The sequence below is a fragment of the Lineus longissimus genome, chromosome 8 (genome assembly GCF_910592395.1).
Source record: "Lineus longissimus chromosome 8, tnLinLong1.2, whole genome shotgun sequence".
NCBI lineage: Eukaryota > Metazoa > Nemertea > Pilidiophora > Heteronemertea > Lineidae > Lineus > Lineus longissimus.
The window spans coordinates 18,924,900-18,940,500 of record NC_088315.1 but is presented as its reverse complement, the minus strand read 5'-3'; the positions used below and the strand labels follow the sequence as shown (position 1 = coordinate 18,940,500).

General features: G+C 44.2%; 2 protein-coding genes and 2 non-coding genes across 4 annotated transcripts in view; 3 read left to right on the top strand and 1 right to left on the bottom strand.

Annotated features, from left to right (window-relative positions):
- Positions 1 to 15,601, top strand: part of LOC135493010 (uncharacterized) — a 40,801-nt gene that overhangs the window by 10,845 nt on the left and 14,355 nt on the right. The window contains exons 22-39 of the mRNA XM_064779759.1: positions 378 to 544; positions 831 to 951; positions 1,459 to 1,721; positions 2,143 to 2,206; positions 2,607 to 2,810; positions 3,336 to 3,425; positions 3,709 to 3,887; positions 5,371 to 5,468; positions 5,743 to 5,980; positions 6,793 to 6,906; positions 7,245 to 7,429; positions 7,896 to 8,065; positions 8,197 to 8,450; positions 8,758 to 8,877; positions 10,633 to 10,841; positions 14,164 to 14,320; positions 14,774 to 14,943; positions 15,174 to 15,336. Coding sequence (XP_064635829.1) covers positions 378 to 544; positions 831 to 951; positions 1,459 to 1,721; positions 2,143 to 2,206; positions 2,607 to 2,810; positions 3,336 to 3,425; positions 3,709 to 3,887; positions 5,371 to 5,468; positions 5,743 to 5,980; positions 6,793 to 6,906; positions 7,245 to 7,429; positions 7,896 to 8,065; positions 8,197 to 8,450; positions 8,758 to 8,877; positions 10,633 to 10,841; positions 14,164 to 14,320; positions 14,774 to 14,943; positions 15,174 to 15,336 — 2,966 coding nt within the window. The remainder of the gene's footprint in view (positions 1 to 377; positions 545 to 830; positions 952 to 1,458; positions 1,722 to 2,142; positions 2,207 to 2,606; positions 2,811 to 3,335; positions 3,426 to 3,708; positions 3,888 to 5,370; positions 5,469 to 5,742; positions 5,981 to 6,792; positions 6,907 to 7,244; positions 7,430 to 7,895; positions 8,066 to 8,196; positions 8,451 to 8,757; positions 8,878 to 10,632; positions 10,842 to 14,163; positions 14,321 to 14,773; positions 14,944 to 15,173; positions 15,337 to 15,601) is intronic.
- Positions 125 to 204, top strand: Trnal-uag (transfer RNA leucine (anticodon UAG)). Its single transcript has one exon. It is a non-coding gene; the product is annotated as a tRNA-Leu (tRNA).
- Trnal-uag (transfer RNA leucine (anticodon UAG)) lies at positions 4,787 to 4,866 on the top strand. The gene has a single exon. It is a non-coding gene; the product is annotated as a tRNA-Leu (tRNA).
- Positions 8,907 to 13,896, bottom strand: LOC135492025 (uncharacterized). Its single transcript, XM_064778106.1, has 2 exons — positions 13,780 to 13,896; positions 8,907 to 13,103 (listed from the first exon to the last, which is right to left on the bottom strand). The coding sequence occupies exon 2, from the start codon at positions 13,084 to 13,086 to the stop codon at positions 11,200 to 11,202; it is 1,887 nt and encodes a 628-aa protein (XP_064634176.1). The 5' UTR covers positions 13,087 to 13,103; positions 13,780 to 13,896; the 3' UTR covers positions 8,907 to 11,199.

Below are 15,601 nucleotides of genomic sequence, written 5' to 3'. Positions count from 1 at the left end.
ACGTTCTATTATAGATCCGGTTCAGTTCTGTTCTTCTTCCTTTCGCTTTTGCCCTTGGAGGTGTTATTCTCGAAGGAGTATTCCTCATCCACTGCCCGTGCAATGCGTCCCAAGTAGACATCAAGGCAGCTTGGCCGAGCGGTCTAAGGCGCTGGTTTTAGGCACCAGTCCGAAAGGGCGTGGGTTCGAATCCCACAGCTGTCATATATTTTATCAAAACACGCGGTTCAACTGAAGTAACACGAACATACGCGTTTGGTATCTCTGTGTTGATAAGAATATTACAGCTATGCTTTATTTTTTTAATTGCGGTATCAAGCAAAAAATTAGGTGTGACCAGTTTTTGTACTCGGTCTTATTTTCCTTTTCTACCCAAGGATACTAAGCAAGAACCCGCTGAGTTGTGACTGCTTCACCCATTACACTCTCAAGCCGGTCCAAGCCGCCTTGAAGGGAGCGATATGTGCCACACCCACCGCGCTAAAGGGTTTCACCATCACTAAGAAGACATTCAAGACGAAAGCCCCGAAACTGTACCCTTGTCGTAAGTTCTTACGTATTTTCCTCTCATTGCGTTTATGTGCTTTTTGATGCACAGCATTTTTCTTTCAGCAAGTGTGCCCTTCAGGACCGGTGTAGAAGTAGAAAATGTCCCCCGAACGAAAAGTGTCCGGCCCTGTTGTATTTTGACGGATGTATGGTTTTATAGAGGCCAGCGATTAAAAGCGTATAATAGAATCCTTTGTTCCCTGGACATTCTATTCCAGGCCATTTCAAAATTTATCTCATCCATCAGTATTTTTTCAAAGCACGACCTTCTCTTTTAACAGCGCCAGTCTTGACCAACCTCACCTACATTGATCTCCTCCAGATCGAGGTGGTATGGATCCTGAACGACAGGCCCACGGCAGACAGGAGAAGTGTACGGTGGAAGGGGAACCCGAATGATTGGTGAGCGTCTGCAAAATTCACTCTATCCTACAAACACATCATTTCATTACACAGATTCAGATTTAAAATCAGCTGATCTGAACACAGGCACATGAAGATAAAAACTCCAGCCCCACTTACAACACTCATCAAATGTTAGTGTTGTGAGTAGGGTTTGCGTTATTATCTTCATGTGCTTGTGATCAGAAAACGTAAAATGGGGATGGGAGGTTAACCTTAAGCGCCCTTCAAACGAGCCATTCATATCGCGGCGACTTGCGATTTAAATCGCATACGACGATTATCGCTCGGTTGCGGTGGTCGGCATCTCAGGTCGCAGCGATGTGCGAGTCTATAGGGAGTTTTCGCAGAGCCCCCGGCGAAACGCGACTGCGATCGCCTACGCATTGTCTGACATCCGGGAAATTGAATTTGGGCAGCCGCACCTACGATCGACCATCCGAATACTATCACGAGATCTCGCAGTGAGGTGCGTAATTCACTACTTGTTGCTTTTCTCATATGTAGGAATTACTGGGTGGTGTGTGAGGCCCCAGGCATCCCCATTGTGTACGCCTTCGGGAACGACACGAACACCACACCATCTCCGGGAGCCAACTCCACAGTGATCGGCACCGCCCTGATTGGTGACGAAGTCCGCCACACGCTTGAAGATGACCTCGAACACGACACGACCTACACGTGTAGGGTGAGGATAGAGGCGCCGGATGGGGCACTGTCGCCTTGGAGTTCGCCGTTGATGGTCTATATCCCCCCTGAGCCTCCAAAAAGTAAGATTTAGGAAGATAATATCATCAGATTATTCATTATTTTGATTTAAGTCATCAATGTCACGCGGTGGAATACATGCGTTACGTTTATTTTCTCCTGATGGTTTAGACCTATTGATCACCCAGAACGAAATTTCGTGGGGTCAATGTGATCAAGATTTCCCCTGATGACCCATGATGAGACTGTAAAACAATGTGAATTTCTGCCTAGGTGCGAGCGGGCTTTGTCTAAGGACAATAGACTGCGTATTGGACTTAACCTGTTCTTATAACTGATGAGCGCGTGTAGGGTGACAATTGTGCCGCCGGATGGTACACACTTTGGAGCGGCCTTCAAAAGTATAAAGGCTTGAACACTAAGATCGTACATCGTAATCAATATCAAAATCTCGGCCACAAAACATGGATTTTTATCTTGCAGACGGTACCAATACAACAGTGGTAGACGATCGCTTCAAGATGGCCGTAACCTTTTACGATTTCAGGTCAGTAATAGTTATCATGTGAAAGGGTGACCAAGAACTGTGAAGTGGTAGGTTTTTATTTACATTCGAACCACACCGCCGTTTATATGGAAGCGCATATTTTTGTAATTGCCCCATTACTCGTTGCTAGTTCAGCTGGAGCTGTGCGCTTCATTTTCAGGGAAAGCCAACTTCACTTCAGGAAAACAATGCGTCCTACTTGGGGCGTCGCTAGATATTTGGTCTTGAAGGCAAAGGCTCTCTGGGCCAGCTGCACTACAGCAAATCGAAATACAAGCCAAACCATACAAGGCACCACTCCTTGAGCGCAGTCCCTTCGCCGCTTGGTTGGTCCAGTCGCTAGCATCAACTACTACATTATGCTGATACTCGTTTAAAAGTCTGCGTGCTTAATTTTCAGCGTGAGCCACCTTCACTTCAGTGAATACCAGCCCAAGCCGTACAAAGCGCCCTTGCTGGCGCACAGCCCGTTCACCTCCTGGCTGGTCCAGTCGCCTACTATTACCGATGATGACTTTTCGAGGTGGTACAGGAGTGTCCCCGGGATAAACTATGTCTACCCGGACAAACTTGTGTTCGAGAACGACACGACTGGGTCTAAAAGGTACACATTAGGGCCGTTTACACGGGCCAAACCGATCCAGATCGGTCCAAATTGGTCTGCCGTGTAAACGACTGATGTGATCTGGTCTAGTCTGGCCTGGTCGGGCATGGTCTGGTTCCGTTTAAACGGCCCTATTGGAGCAGATCCGCCGGGTCTCCACTGAAATTCGGGAAAGAATGCGACGTCGATCTCTTGGAGGAAGTTGGTAAACCTTTTAATATCGCGTACTTATTTTATCCACACTTACACGGTTTATTTACACCTTGAGATGAGTTTTCAAATATGTTACTTTCATTTTGTCATTTTTTCATGTTACTCTTGAAATGTCCTTGCGTGCGCTAGATTGTGGTTGCCCTGCTTCTCCGGAAAGGTTTTTTGAACAGGCTGGGTAATAATGTTCGTACATATAATTGTAAAGCGCTTTGAGACAGTAAATACTAATGTGAAAAGCGCTCTAAAAGAACTCACTATTATAGTATCATTATTATTATAAATATTAACTTCCTATTTATGACCTTGTTACAGATTTTGGAGCGGGGAGTTCTTTCCTCTGGACGGTAGAGGTTTCAAACACCAGGCACAGAAGAACTGCACGGGTCACTATCACAATTTTGGGTAAGAAAGTCTGATCGGTTCACTGACTCATATTGGTTTTTGTGTATTCCGCTGCGGTTTTAGATTGTCACCACTTCCATGTCTTGTGAACAGTCGTTTTTTCTTCTTCTTCAACGTCCAGCATCTGTACGAGATCTTCAGCCCAGACCTGCGATGGAGACGCCACATCCAAATAAGTAGTCTCTAGGAGCATTTTAGCTGGTTGCGCGTGCGCACCTAGTTAATCACCTCGATCCTGAGGAGAGCGAAAACTTCGGGTTTATCTGACAATTTCTATCCGCAGCTTCACCATGGCAATACGAACCGCATTCGTCTTCAACGCCAACGAAACTATAATATTTGGGGGCGGTGAGGATATGTACGTCTACATCAACAAGACATTGGTGGCCGAGGTCCATGACGTACCGCTGGCGGCCAAGAAACCGTGCAGGAGGATCAACCTGGTTGGTGCTGTCAGTGGATGTAAGTAACTTCCACAAGAGAGCAATACCTAACCATTGCTTGACCCCGTAACAAACGGTTGTTGCTTAATCGAACACAACCCTACCCCTAAAACCCGCAGCACACTAGCCGCCAACTTCGGCGTTCACTGGCGTTTTTTGCCGCAAGAGTCCTGAACGCCTGAAAAATCCCTAGTCTGCTACGAACGGCATCGGCTAATGCGACTTCACGCCACTTGCAGTAACTAAACGCCAAATATCTAACATGTTTGATTTTTTACGCGTGTGGCCGCGTTTGAACGCAAGAAGAAGCCAGGTGTGCTACGGATGGCCGCCTGAGTTAGCGTCGGCGGCGAGGCTATAGCCAATCAGCTTGCGTCTTGATGTCACATGATTTTAAAATGGCAGCCTAAAGTGGCGGGAAAGACGCTACTGGACGCCAATTCTGGGCAGGTGTGCTCTGACCGAGATCCACAGGCCGCCAACTTTGGCGTCGAGAGGCGTTAGCCGAACGCTTCCTGTCGCCAAAGTTGGCGGCTCGTGTGCTGCGGGCTTAACTTTGCATACTATATAGTATCCTAACGACTACCAATTTAACACGCCTGCTGGCTTTCGTCAATAGTCCCCCTTAAATAAGAACGATTGATTGACGTGCAATTGAAAAGTCATTCAAATGAACCAGCCTGTACTAAAGCATTGAATACCAAATATCAACGAAAATCATGCAGTCATATTGTATTATCAACGTGTGTCCTCTGGCAAAACTAAGATAATTGGTGATTAACAATCACTGAAGCTTTGTTATTAGCGCCAATATTCGTAGCTAGATCCGATGATTCACGATGGCTTCCGAAGTTCGATCGATATTGTGCGCTGAGCTAGCTTTCACTAGACAACTCGTACCGATCAGTCGAACATGAAGGCAGCTTGGCCGAGCGGTCTAAGGCGCTGGTTTTAGGCACCAGTCCGAAAGGGCGTGGGTTCGAATCCCACAGCTGTCATAAATTTTTTGTTCTTCATTTTGAATTTTATGGCAAACGTTTGCCGTATATTTAGCCTCCAGGTCAGAATCCTTTCAGTACCAGTTGCACTGTGATTCTATCAATTGTTAGTTAGATTATCTGCCGTATGTATATGTAACTCCTGCTGTTGTGATTTCTATAACCATTAGCAGACGTTTAAACAGCTGGCTTCAGTTTCATGATACTGCCTCCACAACACATTGTTGAAATGGGGGATTTAGTGCTATTTAGAAATTTTCAAACTCGAGTAATTTGAAAACTTTTTCAACGAACGGAGTCGGCCTTTAAGCAAAACGTTTGTAATTTTTGGCGTTTCTTTTGCCCACTTTGCACTCTATTTGTGGATTACTAGAACATTCTTCGGTTTTTCAAACAAAATGGCGCGCTTACTTCACTTTCTTGAAGCTAAATCAGCGAACTCCGCGAAAAGTTAGCGGTTTTAGAGTAATATCATAAAGTTATTTATCTTTTTTCTACATTAAGCGGGTGGTACCATTATTCCGGAGATGGGGAGTATCGTCAGCGGGCGATGTGCCATTATTGGAAATGCAACCAAGGAGGCAGTCGCTTTGGAGCTTGTGGTAAGTGTAGGGCCGGGGCCCGGAATCAAAAAAGGGGCTTGGTTTTTTACCTACTGACAATATTTTAGGAGCGGCGTAAAAGTACTCTTATCGAAGTAAGTGAAGTCCTCACTTCACAAGAAACAGAAGTTCTCGCTGCACTGACTTATTAAGGGGTTATCAGGGCAAATCTTGATAACATCTATCTCCACGAAGAGGCTTTTTAGGGGTCGATGGGCCTTAAAAGGACAAACAACGTTATGATACAGTATGCATAATTTCCCTCTTCCTTTAGTCGGGAGAAACCTATAGCCTGGACATCTTCTACGCCGAGCGTCTCCGCTGCACCTCGGAGTTACTCCTCGATTTCTTCTCGGTCGAGTTCGCTACCCTCAGCAGCGCCGACGGCACGACCGGGCCGCTGGATTACCGCCTGTATCTCCCCGAAGACCAGCCCGTTGGATCCATAATTGCGACCCTGCAGATTGGGGACACCTTGACATCCGGGCCTTTTGTTGCCATGGTCACACGGGGTGAGTGTGATGAAATTTGTGTGACATGTTTGAATTTTCCGAGAGGGATTATCAGATGTGCATATACCTTTATAATTGAAACTATAGGGGACCCATGGCCGACGCATGCACCCATAGCGAAATTCAAGACGATGATTATGTACATTATGTTGCTGCTGTGGGGATGGTTTGGGGTTCCACCTTCGTCGTCCCCCTTTAAACTTGACCATAAAGACTGACTTGGGATGACTTAGGGGTGAATTACGCAATAGGCTCCATATCACTGTTAAGAGAGGATTCCAAATAATCTTAATTATTTCAAATACTCTTAACCAGAACTGAACCCCGGTGTAACACTTTTGAATGTTTTCGTTTCTGAGTGTTCTTCCCATCATTGTTTGAGAACGCTGAGAGATAGATTGACACGTGCTGTGTTTCCCCCGATACAAATTTGTGGTCTTTCCAGCTGTCTTCTGCATGGAAACACCGAATGGGAAACAACCACAGGTGTTACACCGGGAACAAAACTAATGTAGAAAGTTACAGATAGTATCAATAACCCTTACAATAGAACATCCATTTGCGGACACCTCTTAGAAAGACATCATTCCTTTCTATCAATCATAAGGACACTGATAGTGGTCCCAAACTTGTCATTTCGTTTTACTTAAACCTCTGTAATCAGGTAACCTCGCTATTAAAGACATCATTTAGTGCCTCAATGATGTCCGCAATAGAGAGGTTGTACTGTAGGCCTATCTAATGGGTGCTCGTCAATAAAGATTTTCGAACCGAGATTATCGCTCTTTAGGCTCCTTGACATTTCATTTCAGGGAACGAACTTGGAATCTTTGAGTTTAAGAATGATACTACGACCAACAGGAATACGTCAGTTTCTCCGACTCCTCTCCACAATTACGTAACGTTGGAGAATTATACATTCATTGGTGAGTCTGAGTCCAGAATAGGATATTTCAATCGCAGTTTACTTTCGATCAGTAAGCTTATATTGGCTTAGGCGTACTTCGCGATGACAAGGATGATATTGACAATACGGTTTACCGCCATAATTTAGGTATACGTTTACCTTCAAAGAGTTCGCGAGTTAACCTGAGGGTGAAATGACGACACAATAGAAATAGACGAACACTGGTTCATTTTGATGGGCCTGGGGTCACGTAGCTTACTTCTGACCATTATATCTTTCAAGGACTATACTAGGCACTTGTTTCCAAAGGCAAACCAATGCTCCTATTGTTATACTATTGTTCGCACTGTTTTTCAGAATGCACAAACTCTTCAGAAACACCCGGGACCGCCGTGCCGTATGCCTTCCACAAACCGTTCATCGTATCAACACCCACAGTTCTCTTCATGCTCACGGCTAGCCTCGACTTCGAGAATACAACATCCTATGACCTTGAACTTGAGGTCAGCGATGGGTCAAGGACGGGTTACATTAACATAAAGGTGAGGATCGGAAACGAAAGTGGTATTATTGGTGGTACTCATGATGTAAGCGACAGGTGTAGAATTTTGAAATGTCCTAGGATAGAATGTCGGGGAACAAAAGATAATACATGTATTGTGCACTTTAAATCTCCGTGCTATTGGCCTCTTATAGAAACATATCCGTCAGAATGTAATAGAGCTGACACTTAGGGAGTTATTTTCTACTTCTACACCAGCGTAGCTTTCAGGGAACTAACATTTCTGACTCTTTAATATCCTTCGAATGAGACGTAAAACCGATGTTCCTTTTACCTAGTGTCTGTGCGAGGGGAAGCCAAAGACCCCACCCAGTGAAAAACATGAGCAGCTTGCGATGGACTTCGCCTCTATGGCCAAAGGCCCGGCCCCGGGCATAACGATCGCGTCACAGCGTGAACCCGAAACCAGAACCAGAACGAGATAATTTTGTCATTTCTTACTGCAGATCTTTATTCTGGATGTGAATGATAACTGCCCGGAATTGAACCAGTCTCTCTTCGTCCACATCGCCTACCCAGCATTGCAACCCACTCCCATCATACAGCTATTCGCTACCGACACGGACAGTGGCATGAATGGTCTGATCGAATTCAAGAGGACCTCCGTAACAGCAGAGTAAGTTGCTCATCAAAAAAAAAAAATTTAATTTCCGATGTCCGAAAAATGTGCGATATTAGCTACGATTTCTCTAGCCATGAATTCCTATACTTTAAGATTGTAAAACATAGTCCTCTCCTTCTATGCAGCCCGCCAGTAAACTACAACAGCTCCCAGAGCATCTTCAATTCAGTCTACACCCAGAATACCACCCTGACCTTCTACATTGCCGTCATGGACCTTGGCACTCCAAAAAGGGGCACCGTGGCGACCGTCTCCATCGAGATAAGCAACTCGTGCCTGGTGGATGTCATCTACAACCCGCTGTTTGTCAATATTACTGTTGATAGGTGGAGCGGGGAGGTGACATTGAAGGTGCCCGGGTATTACCAGGTGAATTACGGTAAGTACAGCCACCAAATTGTCCCGCCATTCGAAAGGTTGGGATCGCCTCTATCTTTTGCGTTTAGTAACATGTGTTCGGTTGTGACACTGTCGACACTGATGTCACTGTCCCTATCAAAAATACATGTATGTCATCTACAATCCGTCACAGGTTAGTTGACAATGTATAAAATTTTGTGCTAATTCTTGCTCATGCATAATCGAGTGTAAAATAAAATAATTTTTTTCATGCCGACTGCTGTGCTCTTTCAAAGTCAATAAGGATTATACATGTAATGTATTTTATTGATGAAACTCTTCCGCAGATTGCCTTGAAGATATCGGCATAGCCAAAGCCATCATACCGGACTCCTATCTCAGCGTCTCCTCGAACATCGAGAAGAGTGATCCAGCCCGAGGAAGATTGAGTAGAAACCACACAGATCGTAAGTTTAATACTATAAACAGCAAAAATTTCGCGAGTGTTTTAGTTGACATTTTCGCGGATTTCGCGAAAATATTCTTTCATTCGAAAAACCGAAATAAAAATCGTGAAATTTTCGCGAACCCTCATTTATTCAAAAATCTTTACTACAAAATTCAGCTTTTATTTCACTCAGCAGTTGACTTCATCTACCAATTGACATCTACAATCTGCAAGTGTCATTTACTATCAATTGGTACCATCAAACATTGTACATTTCTACAAAAGTCATGAATGTGTACATTTCAAAGGCCTGGCTATCATCAATGTGAAGTCTGGCGGTTCTCACAGAAAATTAACATTCTAAACTTTTACAGATATACGCACGAGAAAAAAGCGGCATCCTAAATTTACTGATACACGTGTCAGATACAAGATGAGACAAGACCACTAATGAATCTTCATAGGTTGGAGGGTCGAGGCCTATCAATTAGACGAGTGCATGTTTTTAACTCTCAAGTACATATTTGGAGAGGTATTGAAAAACTATTTGTTGTGGCAAGTCTACAGATATAAAGAAATTATTTGATGAAAAAATTCATTTCGAATTTTGCTAATTTGGTAATAGGGGGCGTGTTCTGAGATTTTTCTGCCAGTTGGCTGAAAAGAGTGGAAATATCAATGTCTGTCTGATTTGTCGATTATCAAAAAATTTCCGTGATCAACTACCAGTTTTTTTTTCACCATTTACTTGTCCGACTGTCCGGAATATCATATCAAAATTTCAGATTCACAACCCCACGCAGTATTTGATGCGTCGCGGTCAAACATTGACAATTTAACTGTTAAAAGGCTTAAATAATCAATTGTGGTCTTGTCTCAGATCTGAGTTATGTATCAACGTTGAAAGCATAATAAACTACGGAGATATGAGTAATATATCGCAAAAAAATTCACCGTATACAGCAATGCATTGCTCCTCGAACAACGGGAAAATATCATTCAGAACTACGTGTACTATAGTATGCGTCACGTTTTGTACAAAAGAAATTGGCATTCAAAACTACAAATGTACTGATGTATATCTCATGTATCGAACAAAAGAAAATTGGCAATCTTAGATACTGGTATTTACTGATGTATGCGTCGTGTATCGAACAAATGAAAGTTTACATTTTTAACGGCTGGTGTATGCCTTACCTATCGAACAAGAGAAAATTGGCATTCTAAACTACTGATATATGCGTCACGTATTGAACAAAAGAAAATAAATTGGCTTTCTAAACTACTGATTATATGCGTCACGTATTGAACAAAAGAAAATAAATTGGCACTCTAAACTACTGATATATGCGTCACGTATTGAACAAAAGAAAATAAATTGGCATTCTAAACTACTGATATATGCGTCACGTATTGAACAAAAGAAAATAAATTGGCATTCTAAACTACTGATATATGCGTCACGAGTTGAACAAAAGAATCTAAACTACTGATGTTTGCGTCACATATTAAACAAAACAAAATTATTGACATTCGTGCGATATGGATCTGACAAAAAAAAATACTATCCTAAACCAAAGATATACCGGTATATGTGTTACATATCGAACAAGAGGAAATTACGATCCTGAGTACAGTGGGTGCTCTACCTAGATATATCACGTTGATTAACCGAAGCTCGTGCAGTCGTCGTTTAGTCTGGTTACTCCAAGTTTTGACGTTGCTCAGTTCAGGGTACACCGGAAGGTTACACAAAACTTTGCTTCCATTGTAGCCATCTTGGGCGGCTATCCAGGCGCCTGGGTCCCAAGGTCAGACGATACGACCCCCTGGATCGGTGCAAACCTCAAAGATGTCTACCGGATCCGCCAGGTGGCTCTCCAAGGAAGAAGTGACGCCGCCCATTGGGTGAAGACATTTGCGTTCAAATATAGTGACGATGGGACCAGGTGGACACAGTATGTTGACAAGGCTGGGCAGAAGGTAAGGCATCATGTACATGTACCGTACTACGGCACTATTCAGCCTTTATTGACTAAATAGTTCCGTTGCTCGCACGTGTTGAAACGTTGTCGTTTGAGTGAGCCAATCGGATTGCTCAGAATAAATTGTGTCGCAGGCTTGGATAAATTAATACAATATATTGGGCCTCTTGACGCGTTTTGATAGCTGCTACGGGAAAATACTAGCTACATATAGGCGTAAATACTCAGTTTCCGTCACTGCTGTTTTTGCAAATACAGAAGATATTCTGAAGAGTAAAAGATCTGTGAAACCTACAGCTTCCGCTACCATAAGTGTCCAAGTCACAAAGACTAATCTGTTCTCGGACACGAGGTAATCATTTCCGTTGAGGTCCCGAAGAACTGCAACCAGCGACAGGAGATCCACTCGGCGCATGCGTCGTCTGACTGAGAGCACTGCTTTTACTTCCGACATAGCAGGTGATATCCATCATCGGGACGAGGCTTTCCTTATCCTTTCCGAGCGGAGTTGGATTGTACACTAAGCATAGCAGCTTGTCATCGCTGGCTGCGATCTTCATCTGTTGGTCGTTCTCAAGGGAACACAGCTCGTCTCCATCAGGCTTAACCAGTTTTAAACTAGTCATCTTCCAGTGGTTATCGATAAACTGTGCTTCGTAGATCTTGACTGGGGCGGCCTTTATGGTTTTGTCATCCTGATTGCCCTTCTTCAGGTACAGGTACGCAAGATTATCGGTACAATATATCTCCACGATGTAGAACCCAGGCAACGGTGAGGAAATTGACGACCTCTTCTCAAGACTGTATTTCAATGTCAGTGGCGAATCCGTCTTGATTTCGTTTCGTACTTCTAAAGTGTATGCAAGTACTTCCCCAATCCGAACGTCATGTATGAGGAGCATGTCGAGGTACTTGATCCAACCGATGGATGTACTTGCAATGAATGAAGCAGGTCCAATATTGATTGCCAGATCACTTATGCCGAATGTCGAATAAAAGGCACCCTTTCGAAACTTCACGTTGAAAAATGTTCCAGAATAGTTAGGTGGTAATCCTTCAACAACCACGTTATTTCCTTTTTTGGTTTTTGCACAAAAGTACCCATCTATTCTGACTTGACTCGATAGCTCGTGTCCAACCTTCTTTTCCAGGTCGATGAGAGGCAATGAAAAAAGTTCTTGAGATGATGTAACACATGCAATGCGGTCATTTGTGACGAACAAGTTTACCACGTTACCGCAAGATACTTCCCTCAAAGGATTGCCGGTTGTGTAAATCTGCATGGAGGTCATTTCGCTTTGTGCGCGGGAGCACAGAAATGCACAGCCATTTGGCAAGATGACCACTGGCCCCACTTTACAACAAGGTTTTATCGTCCACCTTTCTAATTGCTTCATTGTGAATACCTTCTCCTCTGTATCCGCTGGTGCGACGACAAAATCTCCCAACAAGTTATCTATTCGGATTTTAGATGGAACAAATGTTGCCATTGCTAAGGACTTACGTTTACCGCTCAATTTGGTGATGAAGCTGGTGTTTTCTGCCTTTGCCTTTTCTAAATCGGACTTCGTTTTAAGAATTGCATTGTAATGATGTATGTTCTCGATCTTCGAAGATAGTGCTTCTTCCCCTCGTCGTAAAACCTCACCCAAGACACTACGCACCTTCGCCAATTCCGTTGTACTCTCGGTGCATCCATATATCTTTATTTCCGAAACGACCCGATCTTTCTCACTATTTATCGCCGCTATGAGGCCTTCCGCATGCGTTTCAACTTTCTTGATGATGCCGTTCTCCGAAGACTTTATTGCCTCGATCTCTTGGTCGATGTCATCAGACACAGACGAAATCAACGGCTCCATAGCAACACGTATCTCCTTCGTTATCCCCTCAATGCTTTTCAAGCTGTGGTCACCATGCTCAATGTCAATACAGACATCACAAATTAGCTGGTCACATTCAACACAAAGAAAGCTCCTGCTCCTTCCAAGGTGCTTCGTACATAAGGTAATCTGTTCCGAGTCCTGATCAATCAATGCAACAACAATGTGATCCTTGGTGTTGGCGTTTTGGTTGTGTTTTACCTGACAACTCCTGCACAACAGATAATTTCGACATGTGTTACAAGCGGAGACTGCCGGCGACTTTTTGTCCTGGAATTTACACGGGGTGCAGGGTTCTTTTCTGTCTTCACCATCGGATAGTATCAGATTTTTCGTGGGTCGTGGTGTTTGAGAGGCCATCTCTATTATTTCTCGTTCTGGAAAGAAAGCACGGCACATTTTAATATTTTAATAATGTAATTATGTATCATGCTCTTTAGAATGGTAGTGTAAACTACGTGTATTCAAATGCAGGCTACAAAGCATGCATTGTGTACTTTCACGCCCAGTGAAGTCTGATCGATAAACTGAGTTATGAAAGAATGAGTACCGTGCAAATTATACCGAGCAAGGATCCCCGTTTTGCGACACATGGATATAGCCTACTGTGTCGACGCCACTTAATCTGTTGAAGGGCGCCTTTTCAATAGTGGTAGACGGTGACCTCAATCTCACGATTCGGTGAATCGAGGCGGAGAATTTTGGCTGAAGTGGCGACGTCTGGGGTGATACTCAGTGGAGATGGCGATTTTGCTCGCCAGTCCGTGGAACTGTCCGTGGCCAGTGCGTGGAACTGCCATACTGGAGGGACAGACGAAAGAAGGCAAGCCCAATTGAAATGACCAAGATTTAGTAAAGTCAGGCATGACAAATCGTTGTTCTGCCCTCCAATATGGCTGACCGTGAAAACACTCATATACATACGTGTATTCCGTGGCCTGGTCCGACGCACTAAACCCAGCTAAACGCGACTGCACAGCAACTACTGTGATATCGTGAACAGGACGCAAAGGGTAAATGGCCCTTCGCTCTATAAACTATACTAGAACTCACCTAAGGCTAGACGTTTTTGAGTGCCAGGAATTATTAGTGAGATGAGATGAAATGACACATATTATGAGAGTTATGATATATAAATAGAAGTAATAATATGCGCAGTGAAGGTGACCTCAATCTCACGATTCGGTGAATCGAGCCGGGAATGTTGGCTAAAGTGGCGACGTCTGGGGTGATACTCAGTTGAGATGGCGATTTTGCCCGCCAGTGCGTGGAACTGTCCGTGTTAGTAGGCCTATACTTATGCTGGTTCAAATTGACTTGGACTGACCCTCTAGCCACAGACAAATGATGGACCCCCCCCCCCCCCCAGCCATCAGACGTGGTTGAGCAGAAAAGCGCCTTGAAATTTGAACTATATAATGTTGTCTCATTTGCTAGGTCTTCAGCGGGCCGACCGACCAGCATTCTGTGGTGAAGATTGACTTGGACCCACCAGCCATATCAAAGCAATTCAGGATCTACCCTCTCACGTGTGAGCAGGAGTGCGCGCTGAGATTTGAACTGATCGGATGCCAGAACGGCAAGCAAATATATTGTAAGTGGGTTCAATTCCTCAGAAGATGTGAATACACAATTTAACCTAAAGGCGAATCACTTGAACACAGTTCCGAAGTAAGGACTGAGTCGTAGGTTTTGCCTAAGAGTCAGATTACTCTGAGGTTACTCTGAGGTTTTAAAAAAGAAGTTAGTTAGTCACTGACTTCAAAACTTGGCATCATCTTGGACTCGGTTTGGGTGACGAAATAATGGGCTTTTCTCATAAAAACAGGATAAAGTGACAGTGAATTCCTCACGAATGAGACGCCAAATCGAGGCTCCTTTGCTGGCGTCTTTGCTGGGGCAGGCAAAAACCTAGCCCATTATATAGCATCGATCCGCTACTGTACATCGAGCCTATGTGCTAACTCGAAAAAAGCATTTTCAAGATGTAGATAGATTTGTAACACGAGTATAGTCGTATTGTTGTTTTTGATGTTTGCGATTTCAGACGACACCCGTTGTGAACGCTGTGAAACCACGTGGTACTGCACAGGCGATGGCATCAGGCGGGCCTGCGGGCGGTGCGACCCACCCTCGGACAACTCCACGTGCCGCAGATCGCGCACAGAGCACTCTTTCGGCGAGGCGTCAAACTGTACCAGTTGTCCGCTCGGATGGGTTAGTTTCATTCAGCGCCGCGTTGGGCCCGGGACTTTTTGAAGTCTTCTTCTTGTTCGAAAGTATTTTGAAACACCTGGATGAAAGACTTCAAAGGCTCTTTGAGAGCCAGTTTACAGCAAAACTTTAGAAATTGTTCCAACGATTTCGTGCGGCATTGCATTTTCTAAGGTATTTTCATATCGTACGATACGCAATTGTTTTCAAAGCTGTTCACGTTTGTCCTCTAGATTTGCAAAGATGGCTACGGGACTCCCTGCCCCAAGTACCATTACGCCTACTGCAATGAGACCTACTGCCCAAGCGCGTGTACCCATTGCGAGCCTGGCTATGCCTGCAGAGGCGGGCAGAAACACCTTTGTAGGACTGGAACCTACTCGGATGGCAATCAAAGTAAGCCACACAATTTCGAATTCCTTGCACCCATCCCGACCCTCAAGTTTCGGACACCAATGCGACGACACGGACTTCGTTGCGCCAACCTTTGACGAAGATTACACCATGCATCCGGCTCTGGTTAACTCAAAGAGCATCGTTTTCCACAAAGCGTGACCATCACTTATAAGAAGACTGTGATTTCAACTCTTACTGCAACTCCAACTATTGTTAGTTTGGATTAATGGTTTTTAAAGAGCATTTGCACCTTTTAGCATACCTG

What these genes read in the sequence shown, in the direction of transcription:
- LOC135492025 (XM_064778106.1), bottom strand. Translation starts at nt 13,086, where the DNA reads ATGGCCTCTCAAACACCACGACCCACGAAAAATCTGATACTATCCGAT.